General features: G+C 31.7%; 2 protein-coding genes across 2 annotated transcripts in view; one reads left to right on the top strand and one right to left on the bottom strand.

The window, feature by feature from the left end:
* The first annotated feature begins 2,538 nt into the window (after positions 1-2,538).
* On the top strand, positions 2,539-6,199 carry LOC134712138 (uncharacterized protein CXorf65-like). Its single transcript, XM_063573318.1, has 2 exons — positions 2,539-3,101; positions 5,858-6,199. Exons 1-2 carry the CDS (start codon positions 2,960-2,962, stop codon positions 6,193-6,195), a joined length of 480 nt encoding a protein of 159 aa, XP_063429388.1. The 5' UTR covers positions 2,539-2,959; the 3' UTR covers positions 6,196-6,199.
* Positions 6,200-12,291: 6,092 nt separating this feature from the next.
* The window catches only part of LOC134710951 (ninein-like protein), a 53,228-nt gene continuing 45,735 nt past the window's right edge, over positions 12,292-19,784 (bottom strand). Inside the window, exons 27-31 of the mRNA XM_063571374.1 lie at positions 17,882-17,968; positions 16,990-17,058; positions 15,519-15,717; positions 14,782-14,903; positions 12,292-13,162 (exon numbers count right to left, since the gene is read on the bottom strand). Coding sequence (XP_063427444.1) covers positions 12,974-13,162; positions 14,782-14,903; positions 15,519-15,717; positions 16,990-17,058; positions 17,882-17,968 — 666 coding nt within the window. The 3' untranslated portion in view covers positions 12,292-12,973. The remainder of the gene's footprint in view (positions 13,163-14,781; positions 14,904-15,518; positions 15,718-16,989; positions 17,059-17,881; positions 17,969-19,784) is intronic.

Here is a 19,784-nt window from a genome sequence, read left to right as displayed (position 1 = left end):
TCGGTCGATTATTGTGCTTGACAGTTTTTATTCGAATTATCTTGTGATCTACTAGTACACTCCTTGTATTATTTCTGTATTATTTTTGAGGATTTCATTCGGTACTTAGATTACCCGACTGATTTATCGGACTTTGCTGCGACATATTGTCATTTGCTGCTACCAGTTGGAGGTGCCTCTGACTAAAAACTTCATGCAAAGCAAAAACGCATATCATTACATGTTATATAAAAAGATATGGTAAGATGAGATAGGGTCAAGTCTAATGTTTTTATTAGTACATTTTCGAAAAACAAAGGATTTTCTTACCCCAGGAATAGATTACTTGTACTTCGTTACTGGCAATAAGGATTTTTTGATGTTATTGAAATTTGCTGTTACAAAATCTTAGAAATTATTATAAATTAAGGAATATATCTCCCTCAAGCAAAGCTCTCATTCCTTTCACGGATTTGATTTGGTCATACTTTTTGGACCTTTTGGATTATAGCTCTTCATCTTTTATATAAGCTTCGGATTTCAAATATTTTGACCACAAGCATCACTGAAGAGACATGTATTGTCGAAATGCGCATCTAGTGCAGTCAAGTTGGTACCGTTAATGTTATTACTACCACTGGGTCGATGCCTCTGCTGTTGGCCTGTTAGTCCCCGAGGTTATCACCAGCCCAGTAGCCAGTACTTCGGTATTGGCATGAAAATACGGATTTTTTTTGTGTTATTGAAATTTGCTGTTACAAAATGTTAGAAATTATTATAAATTAAGGAATTTATCTCCCTCATGCAAAGCTCGCATTCCTTTCACGGATTTGGTTATACCTTTTGAACCTTTTGGATTATAGGCTCTTTATCTTTTATTTAAGCTTTGGATTTCAAATATTTTTACCATGAGCATCACTGAAGAGACATGTATTGTCGAAATGCGCATCTGGTGCAGTAAAATTGGTACCGTTAATGTTATTACAACCACTGGGTCGATGCCTCTGCTGTTGGACTGTAAGTCCCCAAGGGTATCACCAGCCCAGTAGCAAGTACTTCGGTACTGGCATGAAAAAAGGATTTATTGTTTTTTGTTATTGAAATTTGTTGTTACAAAATGTTAGAAATTATTATAAATCAAGGAATGTATCTCCCTCATGCAAAGCTCTCATTCCTTTCACGGATTTGGTTATACCTTTTGGAACTTTTGGTTCATAGCTCTTCATCTTTTATATACGCTTTAGATTTCAAATATTTTGACCACGATCATCACTGAAGAGACATGTATTGTCGAAATGTGCATCTTGTGAAGTAAAATTGGTACCGTTAATGTTATTACCTAAGCCGTACTTGGCACAACTTTTTGGAGTTTTTGTTCCTAAGTGCTCTTCAAATCTGTACTTGTCTGACTTTGTAACTATTTTGATCTGAGCATCACTGATGACTCTTATGTAGACGAGACGCGTGTCTGGCGTATTAAATTATAATCCTGGTACCTCTGATAACTATTCCAAACAGTAGCATTGTTTCTTAATAACACAAATAAAAATAATAATACAAACATACTGGTGTACACAATATTACAAACTTGAATTCACTTTCCACCTCTGTATTGCATATGGACCACAATCGGTTTTCTAAAAAGTCAAATGCTATCTAATAAATATTTGTAAATTAATTAATCTATAGTCAAGATGTGACCTATATATATTTGCAGTACCTATTAATGTACCCAAATGATAACGGAAATTAAACAAACAAAAAAGTTAACAGTACACTAGACTACAAGAACCACCAACATCCAATTCACCTGAAAAATTAATGCGCAAACAAAAAACAGCAATGAAAAATGCATATTTAATATTATCAGGACAATATGTCTCAAGTTTAAGTCAAACACGCAACAAAAACCCTGCCTAATTTTGACCTTGCATTGAATAAAAACCCACTAAATTTTGGAGGTAGGATCATGACAATACATAATACATGTGAAAGAGGAGTAAAACACAAAATCGACAATTGAAAGCGTGCATTGATTTGCGCCAATTCAACCATCACATAATGAAGAACGCATATCCACTTCCATGAATCAATAAACATAATGAAAAATAATGAAATATAGACATGTTTTTAAAAATTTACCAATACATTAGTAGATTCGTCTTATACAATTTGATCCATAAGTATACAAGTGGTTGCAAAAATCGCTATTGGGTTATACATTATTAAATATAAAACTTCCGCCAGCTTTTGATCACAAATGCAAGGCACGGAAAGAAAATGTCCATTAAATGAAATCAATATTGAGTTAAAATTATTTTAAATGAAACTGTTTAATATAACACCGATTGACAATTCTTGTATGAAGGCAATGAACAATAAAGATTTACTTCATTTAAATTCCAGTTAATTCCTTTAAATTGATTTTACCTCGTCATAATTATTGACGCAGAATGCAGAATAAAAACTAATCGAATGCTTTATCAGTCCCATTTATAATATTAATCGTCGTTTCGAAAACGACAGAAAAGATTTTTGAAGTTCATAGTAAATAAACTTTAACCCTTAACAAATGCGAACTTTAATATATTCCATTTGCTCCAATAGTGAAGATAAATGTTCAGTAGGGCTAATTCAACTTACGTACATAATGTATCTGGGCGACGTTCGATCGGAATAAACATATATACAAACGACCTGATTTAAATGTTTCATTTAAACTTTTTAAAAGGGATAGATATATGAGGAGTGGAAGGCCATACTCATTACACGCGAAGGATCGTGTCACCACAAGATAGATATAATAACATGGTATTCATTTAAAAAAAAGACTTACCGTTGTCAAACAAAGCAACTGTAACTTTTAAATGTAGATATGAATTTTGGAATGGAATTGTTGTTTCAATAAGGAATTAACACCAGCGTAGAATTAATCTACAACTTCTGTGTTGTCAACCCATTTAAAAAGGAATATATCACCATGTTCATTATAGTAAAGTATGGACAGAATGAGACATTATTGTGCAATCCTATGTGTGCTATTATCAATCTACTGAACAGTATAAAGAAGAGAGCGGGATATGGCAACTCCAATGTTATTGTTGATTTGTCAGACGAAACAGGTATTGTATTATTTACATATACATACTGATATCCATGTTTTTCTGTGTTGTAACAGCTGAATTCTATATTTGTTGTCCGATGTTGTACGGATCGAAGGATAATATAAGCGCAAAAGGTTTCTTTACATGCAAATGTACATGCCCGAATATTTCAGTTGTCATGGAGGGGAATATAATTATATATTTATATTTGAAAAGTTTTACGTTTAGTGATGACACATCATAAGATTGAAGTTTCCAAATTTCCATCGCCATATGAGGACATAATCGTCAAATGAGATGTTGAGACCCTTTGAAAGTCATTTACCGACTATTACGAGTGTGTACAACAGGGTTTTTTCTAAGCTGACTGCTCAATCTTAATGTTTGGTATCCTAAAATTGTCTCTTCCGTATAAGTTTTCATTATTCAAAGACAGAATATCATGTTTTAGATATCTTGCATTTGATTTTCGTCATTACCTGAAAATTCAACTTCAAAAACTTAAAATTGGCTTTTCTTTTTTTAGAATATGGCAAGTTAAACTACCATTTATCTGACAACATTTTCATCTCAGCTGTCTACCCTTGTATATCATAAAACCGGGTATTAAACAAGCTGAAGTAGATGTATTAAGTGCAATACTAATATTTTATCTCGGTAAGAAGTTGGAAATGTGTCAAAAGGCTATCAGTTCAACTACTGATAAGCCTATTGCAATTTAAATGTACTTTTGTTTTAAAGGGCGACCCCGGGTGGTGGCCTGAATTGATTTGTAGTTGGCTTGGTGTCATATTTCATATTTGGGAATTTTTTCATTAATATAAAATGTAGGAGGCCTTGAAACAAAAGAAACATGACAGCGCATTTATTGGTTAATTTCTGTGTTCATCATAATATTGTAGTCTCACTGTTTTGCACAGTCATTGCAAATTTGTTCTTTCCGTATGAAACGCAAACATGTTGTAGAAATCCTCATACTGGTGATTCTCACTCTTTAAACGCATTACATTTGTTGTGATGAAAGTACAACAATGATCAAGAATGACTAACCTTTTTTTTATATTCACACATGCAAAAAAAAAGTGTAATCACAAAAATACTGAACTCCAAGGAATATTCAAAAAAGTCCCTAATCATATGGCACATCAAATAAAGGGCAACAACTGTCACATTCCTGACTTGGTACAGGCATTTTCTAATGTAGAAAATGGTGGATTGAACCTGGTTTTATAGCTAGCTAAACCTCTCACTTGTATGACAGTCGCATCAAATTCCATTGTATTTGACAACGATGCGTTCAAACAAAACAAACAGGCATATTAGGTAAAAATGTCAAAATACGCGTACAGCAGTCAACATACTTTTATGAACCATTATGTACCATCATCACGTTGTATATGAGTGGTGTTTCTTTTTTTGCACAAATCATGCAAGGGAACAGGTAGCTTTTACTTTTGATTATACCTTGGTAATGAAACTGGATCTCTAAAGCAGATGAAAAGACATGGTATCCAGGAAGAGTGCGAAAATGTAATGGCTTTAACCCATTTCCTCACTTATGAGCTAGTCTCTCTAAAAGTTTCTTGTATAAATTTTTGTTAGATAACGTTCAAATTAACAAATCACCACAAGACTGTACATACTACATACTGTAAACTCTGTTTTCGAATAGCAATGATTGAAGTGCCAATTTTGTTTATTTAAAAAAGAGTGTTCATTCTTATGTTACGGTTGGTATTATCTGAACACTTAAACCTTATTTTAATCATAAATCTATTCAGGATCTTACATTAATCATTCATAGATCATTTATGATTAAAATTCTTCATTTCACAAACACTGACACAAAATTACCGTATGTTAAGATGACTTCTAGTGAAGCAAGTCTAGGTTATTGAATTTGTTTAGAACCCAAAGTTGACATTCTGTCAAATATTACCTAAGTCTACGAATTGAAGAATATTAATAGGTCCAATAAGCAGGTTATTTTCTCAATCTGACGTGGGTAATATATATTTTCTTTAAAGCTATTCACTCCTTCTTGAAAGTGGACTTTTAAAACATATTACGTGGTATTTAAAATAATATAAGTGTCACACCATTAGCTTTTGTATACTTTATTTAACTTTTCACCATACCGTCAATTTATTTTTCATCGATTAGAATGAAGTGATTGTCCTTATATATTATCTAGCCGTGTCCTTATTCAACGACTGGGTTTAATTGCTTTTAAAAGTCAACAAATGAGGAAAACAACAAGTAGTCCTAGTTCTCGCGTTATCAAAGCATATCATGAAAACAAATATAACTTGATTGACATAAAGTGTTGGACAGCACAACGACCAAAGCAAAACACGAATACTCAACTCCTTTTGGACAACACCACGACCAAAGTCAAACACGAGCACCCAACTCCTTTCAGGCTTTACAACGACTTAAGCCAAACACAAACACCGAAATCCCTTTCGGAGACCACAAGAAGCAAAGTCAAACGCGAACACCGGCCTAACTCATTTCGGACATTAAAACGACTTAAGTCAAACAAGGACACCCAACTCCTTTCGGACAAATTGACATCAATAGACAAAACAAAAAAGGTCACACATGAAAACATGCCGGACCGTTTTTCGAATGACAGTACTTAATTTTTACTGACAGACAATGTACGACAATTTCAAGATGCATATAAAATATGTAGATTTTTCTTGTTTAAAATTAACTAAAACATATAGTATGCCTATTAAAAATGTAAAATTATATCTTGTATTTTTCAGGTCTTGTGAAGGAACTAGATCTACACAAGTATGACAATGCAACGAAATATTTGAATTCGCACGAAACTTACATTTTAGTACAGAAAGAACAACAACAAGACAACTTATCGATCGATTCTGGTTCTCCAATAGATTCAAAGAACTATCAATACACTCCTTTATTAGAACAGTACGAAAACTTGTTTCCAAACTTTAAAGTACATGTAGACCATATAGCGACACCTAAAATTAAAAAACGAGGTGGAAAATCTCCCAGTCCCGCCGGAAGGTTTACGTCAAAACCGAAGAAAACCACAGAATCTGGAACATCAAAAAAGACAAGTGCAAAAAAGAAGTGAAAATGATAAATTGTGCAATCGGCTTTATAGTACAATCCTACACTTTAGATTTTATATATCTGCAAAAAATGATCGAACTTTAACTAATATATTTGACAGAAACCCAATGTTCAGTAATGTTTTATTGTTATTTTTCTAGTGTTCAAAACTACAGAGAAAACAAAGAAGTCTGAGAATTTAATTAACGTTCGTTTCCAGAAAAAGTCTTATAGTTAATTAATAACATGTAATTGTAACAATAGGTTTTACTAGTATGAACATTTCAATTAAACTTTCTGAGCACCATAACGAAATGTAAATCGAAAATTCGGATGAAGTTGTTGGGTTTATTGTTCTGTTTGTTTTAGTATATATGCCCTTCACAAAATATACAAAATATATATTGTTACACATTGTTAACTTGTGCAATACAACCCATCTGTTTGACATGTCTAATAATAATTCTTTATTACTAGATCAGTTCACGTAAACCGTGACATACATTGGAAATAAACATAACTGCTAAAAAATTATCAATATCAGGTGCAACAATGGGTTAAGTGTCTTCTGCTCCTGAATGTACAAAAAATACACCGTATATTCAACTATTCTATTACATCACATTGACTGTACATCAATTTCTAGTTTTACTTTCAATTTATGCAGATCAGTTTCTTCCTATCATATTTAAACAAAGATCTCTGATTTCGTTATGCTCATATACATGTGTGTTGTGGTAAATTTTAATCAGATAGAATTCCCCGCAGTTTTAATTGTATGGCAGTTATTGAAAAAGTGAGGAAGGTAGATGGTCCGTGTAACACTTATCAATTCAAAGTTTTAAAAAGTTTTGAAATTTTAGATTTTTGGAATTTTGATCAAAGTTTTAAAATATTAAAATTTCAAATTGTGTTAAAGTTTTGAAATTTTGAAATTTTAACCAAATTATTAAAATATCAAAATTCTAAATATCGTTTATAAATTTGATATTTTAGAAACTTGATCAAACTTTTAAAATACTAAACCTAATGTGCAATTTTGATTATTTCACTTTTTGAAAGTTTAATTTTTTAAATGTTTGCTTAAAATATCAAAAATATAAAGGGGCGACAAGAGGGGTACCTGTAATCACTGATGTAAACACGGCTCTGATAAGAACTATTCTTAGTTATAAATAAATAGCATGAAATATATCAAATCATTCTTAATAACAAAATAAATAATGAAAAGAAGAAGTCGGGTTTTTTTTTATGAAACATATTAGACATCACATGGGATAACAGTATCCTGAAATTTAAGGTTGTGCATCTATCAAAAAAAAATATAATTAAACCTATTTAAACCGGAATCAACTACGTTGATTTAAATCTCTTATATAAGGTTAGCATTTGAGATAAATAATTCAAAGCTATGTGTGTTCCCAGTGCCAAACATTTAGAAGTATCAGTGAAAAATTACCAACTCGCAGTAAACCATATAGTATTATTCGCCTTTTTGACGTTCCTGATGAAGGTAGATCCAGAAAAAGCGCCTCGGTGGGCTGGCATACAACTTAAAACGTTTTCCTTTCTTGTTTATCGATTGCATGATGATAATATATTGCCTTTTATGATGTATTTCAGTTCCAAGAAATGATACGAAAGGAATACTTAAATATAGCGTCGCAATAAAAGTTGTTCTAGGCGTATTGCAGCTGGCCCCTAGACAAAAAAGTGTACTGGTTCAGCGATTATAGACGTAATACTAAACTCCGAAACATAACAATGTACTCAAATCAAAATCATACAAGACTTAGAAGGACAGAAGCTCCTGGATTGTGACAGGCGCACAAATGCGGCGGGGTTTAACATGTTTCGTGAGATCACAACCCTCCCCTATACCTCTAGCCAATAAAGAATGAAAAACACACAGTGATACCTACAGTAAAACGCACTTCAATAGGAAATACAAGACCTATGTCAGAATAGGAAACAAACTAAGAAACTAATTAACATGCATGACAATGATAATAAAATAACAAAGGACTACTATACATAAGGCTAGCAGTTACTGTCATACGCCAGCTCCAGACCTCAATTAAACTAATTCAAAGGTTTTATATGTCCTCATTATGCACACTCTCTCCCTGTTGCATTTATTGCTAATTTGTTCCAGAACATTCATGAAATATTTGTCACTGGCAACAACAAAAAAACGATAATTTAAAATAGGTTGTTTACATACAAATTACGAAGAAACGTAAGATTCAACTTCCGAGGACAAAGTTGCCCTTTGGATGGAGAGTTGTCTCATTGGCACTCACACAACATCTTCCTATATCTACTTATAGATGGATTTAAATATGTTTTAACTTCACTTTGGTCAAACACCTCTTTAATTGTTTCGTTCTTATTTGCTTGAATTTCAAATTTCAGTTTCAGCGTTCCGTATGTGATTTCTTTACTTCAAATTCTGCGTTTAACATTGTACTGGTTTTTCGAAAGTGACATTGGTGTACGGCCAAAAATGGAAAAAATCCATCATGCAGCTGACAGTGTGGCTTCTCTTTGCACGCCCCATTCTGTTCTGTTTGAGAAAATCCCTCCTTCAAAGGAGCACTTCGCACAATGACGAATAATGTTTATATAAATATCTAAAAAAAGACATACTACGTACGCCTCGTGAGATGAGTGTTGGTACCGTCAAAGACCCTTACGCTTGCTTGGCGGAAGGTTTTTAATAATGCGAGTTCGTAGTCCATGTAGAGCAAAGCAAAGCTTCCTTGTGATGTATTCTACAGTGTAGCAGATATCCATGCATTTACATTTACAACCACAAGCACAAATAAAGCTACTAGGGTCTAATATAAAGTTAGTGTCTAGTGTGATGTTACTATGGATACTACATTTCATGCACACATCAATACTACCAATAAAATTATCTAATTCTTGTAGATAAGGTGAACGGATTTCATGCAGAGCTGGACATTCCATAAGGAATGGGTGTACATGTGAACTTTTAGTTTGCTAAAAGTCGATTGTCGTACGATAACTTCAAATATAAATACCCAAATAACAAAATGCAAATACGTGACAGTAATATCCTTTAATACAAAAAAATCTATTCCTTTTGTTTACTATAATAAAACAGTGGTTGATTTAGAACCTATAATGGAGCTACGTGTATGATAACCAGTCCAAACGTTGTCTTTAAGGTAGCAACCATGTAACTTTAAAAGTGGGGTGAGGTTGTTTTGTCGAAGCGCTAACAATTTTATTAAGTTTTTCATCGCCATTAATCAACTTGTCTGGTTCAAAATTAAAAACTAAAAGGCATGGATAATTTTTCTTTTGTCCTCGTCTGGCACAGAATATTATATCATCAAATTATGGATCAGAATATTTTAATGTACCATTATCGAAGCCCCTAGTGGTAGTATCAAGTAAAAAAACAGGGACTATCTAAATATTGGTTCCCCAGACGATTACCATTTATCGCTGATAAAAACTTTTGAACACAATTTTCAACTTTCAAAATGCCGACACCTACAACTGGATAGATGGGTGCTTAATGTAGTACAGCGGCAACTATTACATAAACATGAATGCAAGTTGGGTGCTTAATGTAGTACAGCGGTAATTATTACATAAATATGAATGCTCGTGAAAATAATGTTTATGGTATACGTACGTTTATATATGATATGAAAGGTTTTAACTTTTACAAAACCAGAGCTATACGTTGGATTTAAAAGTTTACTTTATTTGGCCTTTTCAATTTCATTTGACTTTATTTGTCTTTTTAACTTAATTTGGTTCGAGTGTCAATGATAAGTCTTTTGTAAACGAAACGCGCGTCTGGCGCAAAAACCGGCAAAATTTATATTCCGGTATCCATCTATGATGAGTTTTTGTAGATACCTTGTACATGTAACAGTATCTTGGCTCCAATTTGCTGATATTGGATCCTATTACCGTCTTAATTTCAGCGTAAAAAAGATTATATTAAAAACCTCCCATACTGTGGACTAGCACAACCTTAAACCATGCATTCAGTATCATGAAGCGCTTTTCTTGATCGACCTCCTTACGGAACGCTTAAAGCTGAATATTTAGGGCAAACAACTTACAAAGAACAGATAATAACGTTTAAGATGATCTTTCATTCTGTACATGAAATGATATATTCTTTAGCCAACATGATTGCAGAAAGTAAGAACTCGTAAAGCAAAACAGAAAAAAAAATGAAATCAAAAGAGATAATACATCGTGTATTGGGCCTTTTTATGGCTTAGAGTTTAGTAGAAAATGTATATATATACATGCTCAACATAACCATACTATTTGACCTACTGCGAGTTGTTCAGTTTTTACTGTTACTCCTGTTTCTCCTAAAATATGGGTGCTAGAAAAACCAGCAGGTAAAATGGTCAATATCAGAGCCGTACGTCTGGTTTTTAAATGAATTATCTTCTTTTAAGAAATATTAATTTTTCACCGCTTTCAACTGTCCGTTTTATTTCATACATAAACTTTTAAGTATCAGTATGTTTTTAATTCATATTGTTTCGTTTCGTTCCGCTTTTATTTTGTTTCGCTTTTTCGGGTATCCCTCTTATTGTCCCTTTTCTATTTTGATATTTTAAGCAAACATTTAAAAAATCAAACTTTCAAAAAGGGAAATAATCAAAATTGCGCGTTAGGTTTAGTATTTTAAAAGTTTGATCAAGTTTCTAAAATATCAAATTTATAAACGATATTTAGAATTTTGATATTTTAATAATTTGGTGAAAATTTCAAATTTAAAACTTTAACACAATTTGAAATTTTGATATTTTAAAACTTTGATAAAAATTCCAAAAATCTAAAATTTCAAAACTTTTTAAAACTTTGAACAATGTTATTTTTGTTTGTTTTGATCTGTTTTTCCTAAATCGTAAGCAATAGGTAAACTACGTTCGTTGTATGGAAGGATTGTAAGGTGTGAATGTCTGTCTGATCATGACCTTATTTTCATGTCTCATTGGTTAATGTTAAGTTTTCATGGTTACGTTTGTTGCTTAGATAGGTAAACTATGTGTAATGCATAGATTAAATGAAAGGTGTAAATGTCTGTCTGGCACTGTCATCTGACCGTGAACTCATTTTCAGGGTTTACTGGTCAATGTTTAGTTTTCTTGGTTAAGTCTTTTTCCTGGAAACTAAATGCAATAGGTCAACTATTTTTGGTGTATTGAATGATTGTAAGGTGTACATGTATTACTCATTTGGTATATTTGACCTTGACCTCATTTTCTTGAATCATGTTAAGTTTATTTGATACTTGTTACTTTGATGTGAAGATTTAAAAACAAAAGTTTATGCAAATATACAGAAGGACAGAGGACACCACAACACTCAGACTTAGTGATGAAAAAAGCTAACTAGGCCTTCCAAACCAGGTGAGCTACCAGCAAAATTCCAATAAAAGAAGACTTGTACATTCAGGGCCAAATAATTTATGCCAATGCTCATACAACTGCACACCAAATATCACTGAAGTTAGTTTCATAATTGGCTTCCCTTGAAATTGACTTAAACACAAAACTTTAGCAAGTTAACTAGGCAAAACTTTCTAAATCATAGACCATTACTGAGTTGGCAGAGCTAATTCATCTCCTTGAAATGAGAAGTGACAATGCTGATACAACTGCACACCCTATATCATGACTAATTATAAGTGGTTCTCTTAAACTAACCATACCACAAATTTAAACAAATTGATGACATCTCTGGCGATGCTGCCACTGAAAAGTCTCTCTTTTTAACTCGGTCTAGGCATGACAAAAAGGGAAAAGGCAATTTCATCACAAAGTAGTCTCCTTGACTCTAAATCTTCTATATTCATTCATTTCTCTTAAGGTGTGCTCTGTTATTCATTAATTGATTATTATAATACAAAAGGTACTATAACCTGATTATTCACACATTTTTAGGGTCAAATCTACTTTAGGCATTAAATAAACATGTAGGCATAATTAAAAACCGGAACTCATTTAAATCATATTTTGCAATTTTATATGTAGAAAAGTTTTAGTATTCAAATATAAAATATGAATCAGTTTGATCTCTACATATTAAAATAATAATCTTTCCCTTACACTCATAACTCTCAGGAGTAGAGGAAGATTATTCCATATTATTTTTATTACATTTTATATTAATGACTTTAATGAATGATCTCATAACATAAATATTCTCTTTACAATATAACATTTCATTAACTAACAACATTTTTTAAAATCACAGAAGAAAAATAATAACACTTGTTTTAAATATTCAAAATAATTTAAATCAGAGGTAGCACTATCACAAAATGTCATTTTATGACAAACAAAGTGCAATGCATAATGTCATGCAATGTGTTCTCCAACTTGCAATTAAATATTGACAAAAAATTCCATCCTCAGAAGTAATTGTTGAAATTTAAATATGGACAACCAGGATTTCCTGGCAATTCAGAAAATCTTTGCATTTTAATTTTCCAGATCATATATATCACATCATTCCATACTGCAGAGGCAAAGTACTATGCAATGAAAGTTTCAGATGGAAAGATGAATGGACGGAGGAACAAACATGGCAAATGCAGTATATCATCCACTTCCTAAGTGGGAAAATACTATTTTCTGACTACTTGTTTTTGTTAATAACAGCACTCATCAGTAAGGCACTTAAGTATTTTGATCTCAGAATCAGCAGCTCTGAGATTAGCACCATAAAATGAGTATAACTGCTGCCTTAAATACTGGTGGGTAAAGCATGACAGTTAACGTCATTTCTCACGTCACAGCGACATGATATACTTTTTTAAGCATCATTTTCAAAGCTCGACATTGGTCTTCCATTCTGTAACATCGACTGACGGCATCTTTCTTCCTCTCTTCCATGACACACAAAGCTTCCATGAGTTCTGAATTCTCTTTATATAAATCCACAACTAACACATTTCTTTTTTCACAATCACCATACTAAAAATATAATGAAAAGAATGTTTCAATAAAATTTTCTCTCTTATTGTTAACATACCAATCTTCATGACGAAAAACAAAAGTAAAATCAGAAAAAACTGCAAGGCCTATCAATTTGTGGATCCCTAAATACTCTGAACATGCCCATTTCTCTCAGACTCCTAAATCCAATATGAAAATGAGAAAGATTGATAAGCAGATGAATGTTTGACCAAACAGACATCCCAACCACTATTTACATTCCCTTTAAAAAGCTGTGTATTATAATATCAATACAATGTAGAATAATTGAAATGGTAACAGTTTTGTAAAATTTTCTATCATTTTTTTTTTTTTATTATTTCCATGAATACTCTTTATTCAATTATCAGGGGGGAAAAAGATCAGTATTTTTACAAAGACGCAATCATGATGTATGCTATTCTTAATTGTGCAGAATTATAGACATACTGTTAGCTAAAACAACAAGAGTGCACACACTGAAATGTCTCGCCTTCTTTACTAATCATTGATATTATGTTGATAGTCCTAAATATAAAGCTTTATTACAACTGTCACATAAACTTAACATTAACCAAGATAGCTAAACAAAGACCAATGAACCATGCAAATGAGGTCAAGGTCAGATGAACCATGCCAGGCAGACATGTACAGCTAACAATGCTTCCATACAACAAATATAGTTGACCTATTACTTAAAGTTTAAGAAAAATAGACCAAAACACAAAAACTTAACACTGTGCAATGAACCATGAAATTGAGGTCATGGTCAAATAAAACCTGCGGGATTGACATTAAGATCATAATATATTTCAGTACACCAAATATAGTTGACCTTTGGCATATAATATTAGATAAAAAGACCAGAACTTAAAAAATGAACTATTGACCACTGAACCATGAAAATGAGGTCAAGGTCAGATGACATCTACCCGCTAGACATATACACCTTACAATCATCCCATACAACAAATATAGTAGACCTATTGCATAAAGTATGAGAAAAACAGACCAAAACACAAAAACTTAACTATAACCACTGAACCATGAAAATGAGGTCAAGGTCAGGTGACACCTGCCAGTTGGACATGTACACCATACAGTCCTTCCATACACCAAATATCCTAGCCCTATTGCTTATAGTATCTGAGATATGGACTTGACCACCAAAACTTAACCTTGTTCACTGATCCATGAAATGAGGTCGAGGTCAAGTGAAAACTGTCTGACGGGCATGAGGACCTTGCAAGGTACGCACATACCAAATATAGTTATCCTATTACTTATAATAAGAGAGAATTCAACATTACAAAAATTCTGAACTTTTTTTTCAAGTGGTCACTGAACCATGAAAATGAGGCCAAGGACATTGGACATGTGACTGACGGAAACTTCGTAACATGAGGCATCTATATACAAAGTATGAAGCATCCAGGTCTTTCACCTTCTAAAATATAAACCTTTTAAGAAGTGAGCTAACGCCGCCGCCGCCGTAGCCGCCGGATCACTATCCCTATGTCGAGCTTTCTGCAACAAAAGTTGCAGGCTCGACAAAAACCCCGTAAAATGGGAAAGACATAAAAGATTTAATATAAAATATATTTAGTATAATTATTTACATGATTTTTAATTTTCTCGATCTGTTCATCCAGCATCTGTTGTGTTAGTCTTAATTTTCTTTGTAATGAATTCTTATCTTCTTCTAGTTCCTTGATGGATTTCTTCATTTCTTCTTCTCTCACTATAAAATAAAATTTGTTATAAAGATTAACTAAATTTAAAGAATCTAATGAAAAGAGTTATTTTTTCAAAGAATTGCATTTGTTTTAGATATATCCATAGAAAAAATCTTTAATAAACATGTTTTGTCAAGAGAGTTTGAAATTTAAAAAAACAAAAACATATTTCATAAAGGCCTGTCTGTCAACAGTTGTACTAGTTATGTTTTTGAAGAAATTTAATCATAGTAATATCTAGACACTAGGTATCATACTCAATCATGTTTCATAAACATTCAACAGCTTTTTTATCATTTTTCAAAACTAGAAAATCATTTATCAGTATTAAGAGTAATAGAGTAAATTCTTTTTCTCTAAAGGTACTGTGGATTCATTATGATTTGTTTGATACCAATTTTCGTGGGTTTTGTTGATACAGGGAACCAGGAATTCAAATGTTCAACAAATATTATATTTTTAATAGGTCCTGTATACAGAGATTCACAAAACCATGAAATCAAATATCCACAAGTATACAAGTTTTCAACCAAAAAATTGATTCCCACGAAAATAAATGAATCCACAGTATTATTATCTTTTAAACCTGTAAAACTTAAATTTGGGCCATAGATGATTACCTTTGAATTTTTTATTCTTTTCGTTCTCTTTAGCTTCAATGAATTCCTGTAGTTCTCTAAGTTGTCTCTGTTGATCGACCAGATCTATCTGTAGTCGTGTAAAGTTATCTATATCTATACCATTACTGACATGGTACTTCTTCATCTCTTCTGCATGTTGTGTTTGGTTCTGGGCTAGATCATTGTTGGCTTTTACAAGCTGAAAACATATAAAATCATTTTATAATACTATACACAACAGAAAACAAATGACAAAATTGATTTTTCTTATTTTATTGTTCAATCTTATTTTATGATAATGCTTTTAAAAAGCTTCTTAAGGGGGCTCCTGGGTATAAATCAACTTTTTTTTTATCTAATATAGGATTTCGCTATTATACTTTATAAATAAACTTTATTATATACTTAAAAGAAAAATGAAATAAAAAAATGGGGTCACCGTTCATTTAAGCTCACAATCTGCCTCTGGAAGAAGCATATGTTTTTGTTATTTAAAAGGAGAAATAGAGGTAATATCAAAATAAAAAAAATAACCTAATTACAGAAATCACTTAAATTTTACAATTATTTAGTTTATGTACAGCTGATTTGAAAACAATAATAAAAAATATAGGTCACCGATGAGTTAAAAAAGACATTTCAAATTTTATGCAAAAAATTGGCATTTTTGCTCCAAAGGGAGATAATTTGTAGCTTTTTCAATGAAAAAAACATTTTAAAAGTCATCTGGGGCCAAACAGAATTGATTTTTTTGGTTGATTTTTGTACCATATCATAAAGTAATAACTAATAGTGTAATAAATAAAATTTGTAATGAAAAAATAAAGGTTTAATTATTTTCTGAAATTTTTGTACCCACGAGCCAGTTGCATTTCTGTAAATATTGACAATGTGATTTCCCATAGGAACTCCTTTTACGGCTAAAACTGTACCACTTTTACTATGAAGTTTTGAAAAAAATCTTATCCTAGAATTGAAAGTTCATATGCACCACAATTTTTTTCAAAGGTCAAAATATAGGGCTGTGCAGCATATTTTCAACGTTTATATGCCCTGAACTTCTCAGAGTTTAAACTTCCACTAAATTTCTTAACTACCCCTACCTTGTATGAAAGGTTACCACATATTTCAATGTAAACAATATGCACGTGTTTATTTACTGGTAACATTCCCAAGTTCTGTCTCTGCGATATAGAACACAGAGAGCATAATTGTGAACCAGTATGTAAACAAAATTAATTTTCTATGAATATTCAATTTCTCCCCAAAAGAGGCATGTTTTTAGAAACAGCTGTATTTACAAAGTGCAACCTTAACAGTGTAAGTGCCTTTGAAACAAGAATCTGTAATTGGCTATTTTTTTCAAATATGTTTATATATTTAAGTAATTCACAAATTAATCCACTCTTTGACTATTTTCAACTAAAATAGATAATTTCTACTGTCCAAATGATGTAATAATAATTCTAACCTTAGTACTGACATTCTCAAGTTCTGTTTCTAATCTGTCTCGCTCTAACTTTAATGCCATCAAAATTTCCTTCAAAGACAAAGTTTCATATTAAAATAAATAGCTTGTTGGTTAAAGAGTGACAGTGTTAATTTTAGTTTATTTCATTCCACTTTCAATATATTTTGCAGGACTCAAATATACCACATCAATACATGTTTTGGATTCAACAGAAATGTCATAGGATATAATTAGATCATATCAATACAAATAGATCATGTATCATATCAAAATAACATCAACTAAATGTCATAATAAATTCCCATGGCAGAATTTTTTTAAAACAATAAATGGCTACAGCAGATGCACAATGGCATGACAGCAGCAGATAAACTAATGAAAAGTAAGGAATAAGCCCTTTTTGGCCCTAATTCCTAAAAGGTTGGCTACATCACCCCCAAAAACAATGACGACCTTCCTTTTGTGGTATTGAACCATACAATTAAATTTCATAGATATTTTATTTTTTTAAAACAATAAATGGCTACAGCAGATGCACAATGACATGACAGCAGCTTTTTAACTGGTTACTGATAAACTAATGAAAAGTAAGGACTAAGCCCTTTTTGGCCCTAATTCCTAAAAGGTTGGCTACATCACCCCCAAAAACAATGACGACCTTCCTTTTGTGATATTGAACCATACAATTAAATTTCATAGATATTTATACACTTTAACTTAAGTTATTGTCCAGAAACCAAATGTGTCTTTACACGTCAACAATTACATCTGTATATATAGAAAAGTGTTTTGCAGTCGTATAAAGAAATTTGAATGTTAAATATGTATTGTTCTGGTTGTTTAAAAAAGAAAGTTTCCCATCATTTGTCTGTTTCTGAAATCATCTACTGACCTTCTCTTTTTGAAGACCTTCAGGCTGATCATCTTCAGGAGTCTCAGTATTATTGTTGTTTTTCTCCACATTGTGATTGTATTTCTTCTGTAAGTACATTAGATAACAATGTATATGCTTTATATATAACCCAACTCTAATGGGATAGCCCTAGAAATTTCTGACTGCTATTTAAATAAATAATCTTCAAGAACTTTTAAGGTGTACCCGGCAATATTTTCAGAACCAAGAAATATTTTCCTGAAAATTAAAAATTTTAAACTTCCTTTAATTTATTAACTGCTCGTTACATTACAATAATGTTTTAGATAAAATCCTGAAAAACAAGGAAAAATTTGACCAAAAAAATATTTAAAACAACCATATAATAACAGTAAAATTACATAATCTATTCAAATGCATTAGGATTATATAATGTAATATGATACAACATTTTCAATTTCCTTTCCATCAAGGTTATAATTTGACAAACCCCATTTGGATTTTACATGGGTTAATTTAAAGGTAACGTTTTTTGAAAACTGGATATTTCACACTACACTTAATAAAATAAACTGTTGAAATTAAAATGTCAAAATTTTAACATGTAAATTATGCAACACTGTTACACATTCAATGATCTTCAATGTTAATAAACCATGGTGAGGAGGTGGGGGCATATATTTTCAATAAATATGAGATGTGTGAATGCTTATACAGCTGCATACCAAATATCATTGACTATAAGGTGGTATGGGAGTCTAAAATAAAAATGATAGAATTTGTTCATACTTTGCCAAAATGTAATATCTATTGACACATTTTCTCAAGTTAAAAGTTGTGACAAAATGACACATTTTGTATGGATTATACAGGAAAAAACACAATTTTGTGAATACAACAATGTAGAAACATAACAAAATGATAGAATTATAAAAAAAAAAATTAGGAAATGATAGCTTTCAGACGATGCTTTGAGAATATCAAAAGAAAAGTTAGGATCACTGTACGTTTTTTTCCGGCTTAAAGACAAATAGGAAATTTCCATGTAGATTCCTTCAGAAAATGCACTGTTTTAGAGTTATCTCCCCTTAAAATGCCAATATGAAAATATTTTAAAACAACCAAATATAATCAACATTTGTACAGTTATTAATATTTATAATTACATTCATATAAATTTGTACTTTTAAATGAAAATTCACATTAAATAACTGCATTTCTACATCAAGTTTTGCTTACTTGATAGAAAATATGGACCTTAGATTCTCTGTTTTTTTACAATCCAAGATGACGAAAGACACCCATACCACCATTTACTAAGAGGTTACAGCCAAATAATTTTCATGAAAACGAGAAATTCCAGACTTTAAAACAGCTGCATTCCAAATATTATTTACTTATCTTTAAACTGACCTAAACACAAACTTTAACATTTAAACTATGTATAATTTTCTACGTTAATAGTCCATGACCTAGGGGGAGGGAGGGGGGATTAGACCATAATCAAGGGAGAGGAGCCACTATTATAAACTTAAAATCAGCAGTCTGAGGGAGACACTTATTTAAACAGTGTCGTTACCTTTCTTTCCCCCAAAATGTTTAATCTTTATGCAAAAGTTAACTAGAGGCTCTAAAGAGCCTGTGTCGCTCACCTTGGTCTATGTGCATATTAAACAAAGGACACAAATGGATTCATGACAAAATTGTATTTTGGTGATGGTGATGTGTTTGAAGTTCTTACTTTACTGAACATTCTTGCTTCTTACAATTATATCTATAATGAACCTTGCCCATTAGTAACAGAGAAAAATATTTGGTAAAAATTTACATAAAATTACCGAATTAATGAAAATTGTTAAAAATTGACTATAAAGGGCAATAACTCCTTAAGGGGTCAATTGACCATTTAGGTCATGTTGAC

This window comes from Mytilus trossulus, chromosome 3, assembly GCF_036588685.1.
Source record: "Mytilus trossulus isolate FHL-02 chromosome 3, PNRI_Mtr1.1.1.hap1, whole genome shotgun sequence".
NCBI lineage: Eukaryota > Metazoa > Mollusca > Bivalvia > Mytilida > Mytilidae > Mytilus > Mytilus trossulus.
This window is presented reverse-complemented; position numbering and strand designations above follow the sequence as displayed.